This window comes from Platichthys flesus, chromosome 12 (genome assembly GCF_949316205.1).
Source record: "Platichthys flesus chromosome 12, fPlaFle2.1, whole genome shotgun sequence".
Taxonomy (NCBI): domain Eukaryota; kingdom Metazoa; phylum Chordata; class Actinopteri; order Pleuronectiformes; family Pleuronectidae; genus Platichthys; species Platichthys flesus.
The window spans coordinates 25,039,315-25,046,575 of NC_084956.1; the positions used below are offsets into that span (position 1 = coordinate 25,039,315).

At 39.0% G+C, this 7,261-nt stretch overlaps 1 protein-coding gene across 2 annotated transcripts; it reads left to right on the forward strand.

The window, feature by feature from the left end:
- The first annotated feature begins 657 nt into the window (after positions 1-657).
- tlx1 (T cell leukemia homeobox 1) lies at positions 658-5,204 on the forward strand. 2 transcript variants are annotated; one of them, XM_062400696.1, is made up of 3 exons: positions 658-1,172; positions 1,882-2,119; positions 4,657-5,204. In XM_062400696.1, exons 1-3 carry the CDS (start codon positions 731-733, stop codon positions 4,865-4,867), a joined length of 891 nt encoding a protein of 296 aa, XP_062256680.1. In that variant the 5' UTR covers positions 658-730; the 3' UTR covers positions 4,868-5,204. The 2 variants fall into 2 exon arrangements, with proteins under 2 accessions (XP_062256680.1, XP_062256681.1); XM_062400697.1 differs by having other exon boundaries at positions 1,918-2,119.
- Positions 5,205-7,261: the final 2,057 nt, after the last annotated feature.

The following is a 7,261-nucleotide window of genomic DNA, read 5'->3' on the forward strand; positions in this document are numbered from 1 at the left end:
TTAACTGAGCCGAGAACGAATAACTACCACTGTAGTAACGAGGACGAACTGGCGATGACTCGCAGCACAGCCAGGGCAGATAAAGCCCGGAGTTGATTGGTGCAGGTGCGCCTGGAGAGCCGGGTCATCACCGGGATGTACAGCACCTGTGGAAAAGGAGAAACGAGAGGGGAGGGGCACTGGAGGCACAGAGGAACTGTGACAAATGGAGCTGTTTCATGACAATATTTTGAGTATAGCATATAGCGTAGACACAATCAATCATTTCTAACTGATTCATTATGGAGAACTTAAAGCCATTAAGCTAGTTTATTTGTGCTCCAATTTTTTGCAACATGGATGAATATAAACGGATCAAGTTGTGGAAAGTTATGTGATTTATTTTTTACTCAGTTGTCGAAAAACATTCTCTGATACAAGAAATGGTGTGTGTGTGTGTGTGTGTGTGTGTGTGTGTGTGTGTGTGTGTGTGTGTGTGTGTGTGTGTGTGTGTGTGTGTGTGTGTTTTAGGAAGTATATCACAGAGCTCATGCTGTTGTTAGGCCTTAAATCGCTTCTTTGTTTTGCACCGGGACGGATGCTCTCCCACTGAGGAGTTGGGGGGTGGCCTTGCGCACTCGTTTGCTCGTGCCCACTAGATAACTAGCTCATCCAGAAGAAGCCAAGACGGAGTATTGTGTGAAGCAGCACGAAGGGTAAATTGGGTTCCTCGCGTCAGGGCGGGGAGGCCATGGATCACATAGGGATACGCTTATTGGGGTCGCATCTGCAACAGCATGCGCACGTAGAGCCCATCAGCTTTGGAATTGATCAGATCCTCAGCAACGTGGAGCATAATTGCATGCTGGGTGTTAAAATGCACGAGCCAGACTACGGACACCCGGTGTACATTGGCAGCGTTAGCGACGGCGGGAACAGCGGTGGATTTGCGTGCGGCAACACTGGGTATAATGGCACTAGTAGCTCGTGCGGTGGGACTTATCACATGAATATGGATGTCAATGTGAACGGGACCAACGCAAATAACGCTGGGGTTATCCGTGTACCCGCACACCGGCCTCTGAACGGAGGGAACTCCATGCCGCCGGTGAGCGGGACTGTCAACAACCTGACTACACTCACCTTCCCCTGGATGGAGAGCAACCAACGCTACACTAAAGACAGGTTCCCAGGTAATAATATAATATAATATAAATTACAAGGAATAAATGTATTTAATTCTACGGCGGTGCTCTATTTTTAAAAGGCCGAGATGGGATAGATGTTTTGTCACACACCTCGACATAATTTCATTGTGAAAATGAAACAGTGATGAATAGATTATAATGGATGTATTGTGAATTTAAGGATAAACGTTCTTAGAGTTTCTTATTTCGTCAGTTTTAGCTTGGTCTTTGTTTCTCAAGCCACCATATTAACGATTCACTTCAATTCAATTTAACTAATTCAAGTGAAGAAACCCCCAAAGCGGTCCCCTGCATAGACTGATGTTATACTTTAAATGTGTTGTCGATATATATATAAATACTTATTCTTATTCACATATGTAAACTTAAAAATGGTTCAAGTTCTCCAAAGTAGGCTTAACTGTTTGGGGGTTAAGAGTAAATATTAAATACGTAGAAAACAGTTTAGCTTACTTAATTTCAATTATAAACAATGATTTTTTTACCCTGGTCGCTTAATTGACAATATATAGGGGCAAAGCAACGTTAATTATATTGTGTTCATATTTGCAATAGTCCTACAGACTATCTTGATATCGAATGTGATTTTTCGCTGTGTTGCCTTTTAGCGTAATGTCTTCCCTGCTTTGACCCGTCTTGTCATTTTCTATCCTTTCCTGTCTTTTTTGTTTATGTCATGTCCTGCGCTGTCCAGTGTCACTCTCACCCCTCAATGTAACACGTCGTGTAGGTCATCCTTATCAGACCCGGGCGCCTCCTAAGAAGAAGAAGCCCCGGACATCTTTCTCTCGCCTGCAGATCTGTGAGCTGGAGAAACGGTTCCATCGGCAAAAATACCTGGCGTCTGCTGAGAGAGCTGCTTTAGCCAAAGCTTTGAAGATGACTGATGCTCAGGTCAAAACCTGGTTCCAAAACAGACGGACCAAATGGAGGTGAAATAATACATGAGTCTCATGCATGAATCATAAGTACAAACAAATCTGATGTGTGAGTGATTAAGGAGTTTTAGCAACACAACTCAATTTATGTGTGGTCCAGACCTGTCGTTTAAGTCACACGAAATTAGTCTGCTGTTATTGATCTAGTTTTTCACTAACGGATTTCATTACTTTGAAGGAAATATGAGTAAAGGAAACTCGTCATTATGTTGAAATTAGTCTGTTTAGCGATGCAATTTAAATAATAAGATAATTCTAAATTTATTGATGTACTTCATACATTTATTTTCGCTATTGGGAGTTAGCGTACGTCTTGAGCAAGGCGAGCACGGTGACGGCTGGCTTGATTTGTCAAATGTTAATTGCATGTAAACTATATTTTCAAATTAAATTTACCACAAATGAATTACATTCTCCAGGTGATTGATGTTATGCTGGAAGTCCTTGGCTAATGACAAATCTTGTCAACCCGCAAACAAGACTGGAGCGCTCACACAACGAGCGTCAAATGAGCAGTCGTACCGCGCATAGTTGGTGCTGTGGTGGCCAAGTGGATGTGCGTTGACACAGCTGGTGGCTGCTCTGCATACCAGAGAAGGCATGTTTAATTATTATCATGCTGTTTATTATACAATATTGCAACAACGAAAGTGTCAAATTGCCTGATCCAGTAACAACAGATATGCGCCTCCTTTATGGCACGTATCTGTTCTTCTAATCATATGATTCCATTTAGCCAATTATCATCCTTGTCTCAAAACTACAAATTGTTTAATTATTTTGGCTGTTATTTCGTTTTAGTCAGTCTCTTAATTCCACTGCTAAAAGCTTTCTTGGTCTGTGAAATAATCTCCGAACCTATTTTAATCTTTGATACCAATTTAATTAACAAACGCTTCATGACACATTGGACAGCAATTGTACCTTATATGGTATTACAGGGCCTACGATTATGCTACTTTGATATATCCTGCACGTTCGCTGTACCCAAGGTTGATTTGTTGCGGCTGTGGAAGAGGGGTAGAGCGTCGCTCTCCATGCAGAAGGTCGGCAGTTTGATTGTAGTTTCCCCCCATCTGTATGCGGCAGTGTCCTATGTTAAGATGCTGAACCCCAAATGGCCTCTCACAGATGTTGAATGCACAAATTGGCAGAAGCTTTGGATAAAATCCTTGGCCGATAAATGTATACAAATGACTGTTTTCATCATTGGCTTTCTTCTCCCTTGGCCTTATCATAGACATTAATTCAAAACATGAGTAAAACATTTAGCTGTCGGTTTAGGCTATGTAGTCTAATACAACAGTATTGTAAAAAATCCTTCTAATGTTCTGTATTTGTTGAATATTGCTTCAGAGAGGAGATGATTCACCAGGGGTCATTTTAGAGGATTAAACTGAGCTGTAATGAAATACATGGACATGTGCTTCTGTTGTTGTGTCTACCACCATTCAAATTAATAAGGTGGACAAAATAAAATAAACGGCTGTCATGATGAATCGGTTAACTGCAAAACTGGATGTACCTAACTAACTGAACAGAGCCTCTAAAATATTTGAATTGACTTTGTATGAATGAGTCCTGATATATACAAGACAGGCAAGGCCCTTCTTAAATTCAAAATATAACAGAAATAAAGCCTCAACATTTGACAACCTGATTTAAAACAAATTTGTTTGTTCAAGTCAATTGTATTAAGCACAACATTATATTGAAAATTTAATAAGGTTACAGAACGAAAAGAGAAAAAAAACAGCATTTTCATTTAAGTAAAGTACATATGTATATGGTTGTTTTCAACGTTTTATATGCCAATAAATCTGTCCTAACAGAGCCTACAGGATCATGTTTTCCTAAATGCAACATACTAAAAATATTGGTTACTCTCAGTTATTTCAGTTTGTTGAGTTTCTCCAATGTTTTGTTTAAAAACCACAATCTGATATTGACATAAACAAACCAAGGCAAAATGCATAAAAACGCTGCCACCAAATGATAATGGATTGACCTGAAAAAGGGTTCTAAAATATTGTGCATTATATCTGCATTTATAATAAATTTATTACAGTTTTTCGCAAATTTCGTATTACGCAAGTATGTTCATGTATTTGTTGACCAAGAACAACAGATGGTAGTGCTTGCTCATTGTGGATTTCTCAATATTTTTTAAGGTTTTAAGTGCATTGAGAAAATGTAAATTAAGATTTGGCGCTTTACAAACAAAATTTATTTGAATTAAAAAAGTCCCTTTCACAGTGACTTTCTTCCATTTTGAAATGTCCCTCCATATTTTTAGGACTGTGGAGGCCGATTTAAAAAACATTCATGTTCAAGATATTCTATTTTCATTGTGGTTTTTATTCTGTATAACTGTTGTTGTCTTAGATTAATTTATTTTTCGATTTCAATCATAGATTTTTCGACTTTTTTAATTACAAAGGCGCGAGTAGCAGGTCCTGAGGTATTAATAATATATAGAGACATGCATCGATATGTGAGCACTCAGCGGTGTTTCCTTGTCACTGTTGTAGGCGGCAGACTGCGGAGGAGCGGGAGGCCGAGCGGCAGCAGGCCAACCGGATTCTTATGCAACTTCATCAGGAAGCCTTTCAGAAAAACATCAACCAGCCGTTGACCCCGGACCCACTTTGCCTGCAGAACAGGTCTCTGTTCGCACTGCAAAACCTGAAGCCCTGGAACGAGAATACCGCCAAGATCAGCAGCGTGTCGGCCTGCGATTAGAGACAACACTTATCCTGCAGCTGGTACCCGCACCGGCACTGACGGGCAGATACATGGGATGTAGGCTATATCCTGCAGGACATATTTGAAAGACAGGTTATCCCCCAACCTCTCTTCTCGTCCGCTCTCTGCAGTTAACATCAAACATGCTTCACACATACTAGAACTAGAACTGCTCCGATCATGCCCTGATGTGGATCCCTACGAGCACGAGACTGAATGGTAGATTTAGCCCTGCACAGATCAGACTGTGGACATTTGAGGAAACATTGTGTAGGTATCCTCTGTCAGAGGACCAGCACAGACTGGTACTTTGACTTGTTGTATTATAGCGGGACTTGATATTTCAATTACAGCATATTCCTCATTATCTGTCATATTAAATTACCTTAAACTCAACTGCAAAATATCAGGGTGCTTGTATTCACTTGTATAACACTCGTAATAACATATTTATTATTTAATTATAAATGAGCCTAAAAACAACATCACATGAAAATACAAACATATTTAACGTCACTTAGCAGTTACATTTAATGCTGAGCGTACTTTTGAACACAGTGTAAAATTTTACATTTCCTCTTTGATAATTTTTATAGAAATCTTTCACTGTATTTTCCTATATCCACAAGGCATATTCTATTTTATTTTAACTTTTCCATGTGTGCTATCAAGTGTGTGTGTATCATATTATAATTAAAATAAATAAAAAATGCAATATAAACTGTTGATAATGTTCTAATGACTATAATATATTCTGATGACAAAAATATATTTTCTCTCTGCAGTATTCACAATGGAAGTATTAAATAAGTCTGTGCAGCTGTAGCAACTGGTCATTTGACAGAGAACTATTACAAATATTTTGAGTCATTTTATTTAATCGTCAAACATTCGCTGTGTCCTGCTTTGATGATTTTATTTGTCTTATGCCGCAAAGCTATTTTTGTGTATATTTTCATTTTACTTACTGTATATTCAATTACTTAAAGTAAACCGAAACGCAATAAGGGTAAAATCATTTAATATATAGTCATGGATATATTATCAGCCGCAATAATTTACTATATTATTGTACCCGTATCTGAGAATGATGACAGTGACAACACAAGATATCCATAATCGGAAGACAACAGAGCAACTATCAGTCGAGAGATTGGTAACAATTACAATAAACCCTCATACAAACCGATTGCAGGATTGTTTACATATTGACACATCACGTTTTTGGTGAGCTTGTCCACAAACAGCTGTTAATTTTCACATTAAATAGGAACAACATGATTAATAGGACCGGTATTGGTCAATTTGACAGTTCCAGTAGTCCCTCTTTTTAAATAATAAATAATATGATTATATTATGAACATACACATTATATATTATTCATAATATATTAAATGTATATTATTTATTTATATAGCGCCTTTCAAGAGGCCCAAGGGCACTTTACATGTGCCAGTGAGGATATAATACAAAAAAGAACACTGCTTTTGGTCTCCACTGCCTCCTGGGACCTCAAATATATGTGTATTCCATGAAATGTTGTTTCATGGCTGCAACATGGATGAAGAGCCCACAGGATGAAATAAAAATGAAATGAAATGAAATAAAATAATTATAATAATTGCCACTTGCTGGTGAGCAGGTGGGCATTAGCTTTTTACAGCTGTTTCGCTGAAAACAGCTGTTACTACAACTGAGGGTGCACTGAGTGATGAGAATGAACTCGTAGCCTAAGCAACTGTGTATTTGTTGAAGTGGGTCTGTTATGAGTCATATTGTGTGTATGAAGGTACCTATGTGTTTTCCCTCCCGGCCTGGGGGTGATGCTGTTCTCCTGCTCTGTGTCTTTTCCTGTGTCTGAATTTTTAGGTCCGGCTAGTGATTGGAGGATAGACTGATGTAGCTGACTTAAAAGGTCAGCTACATCAGGTCTTGACCTTCGTCTATTTCCAGGTTCCGAAAAGGCCGTACCATCCTTTCTGTAATCCGTCTGCATGAATTTTTGTGTGATCGCTATTTTGTTGAGATTATTTTCTGTTCGTTACCTTTGAATGATATTCTGGGGTCATAATAGCAGTGGTACTCAAAGTGGGGGGCGCAATGTCACAGACAAAAAAACACAAAAAAACACACACATTCATACAGTGCATCTATTCGCGGCACTTCGTTATTTTATGGGGGCCATTCAGGGTTCAGCATCTTGCCCAAGGACACTTCGGCATGCAGATGGGTCACACTGGGGATCAAACTGCCGACCACTAAATATTCGACCATGCTTTAATAGAATTAAATCACGTTGATATGAATTGATATGTTCGAGTTTCTGCGCAAGAAGCCCGGCATCATCCTGAGAACACACCTCCATGAAGCATTGCGAGAAGAAAAATACC

Coding starts and splice junctions, on each gene's coding strand:
- tlx1 (XM_062400696.1), top strand. CDS start 731: ATGGATCACATAGGGATACGCTTATTGGGGTCGCATCTGCAACAGCAT. Junction 1,173..1,881: donor CACTAAAGACAGGTTCCCAG/GTAATAATATAA, acceptor TGCGCTGTCCAG/TGTCACTCTCACCCCTCAAT. Junction 2,120..4,656: donor AACAGACGGACCAAATGGAG/GTGAAATAATAC, acceptor TCACTGTTGTAG/GCGGCAGACTGCGGAGGAGC.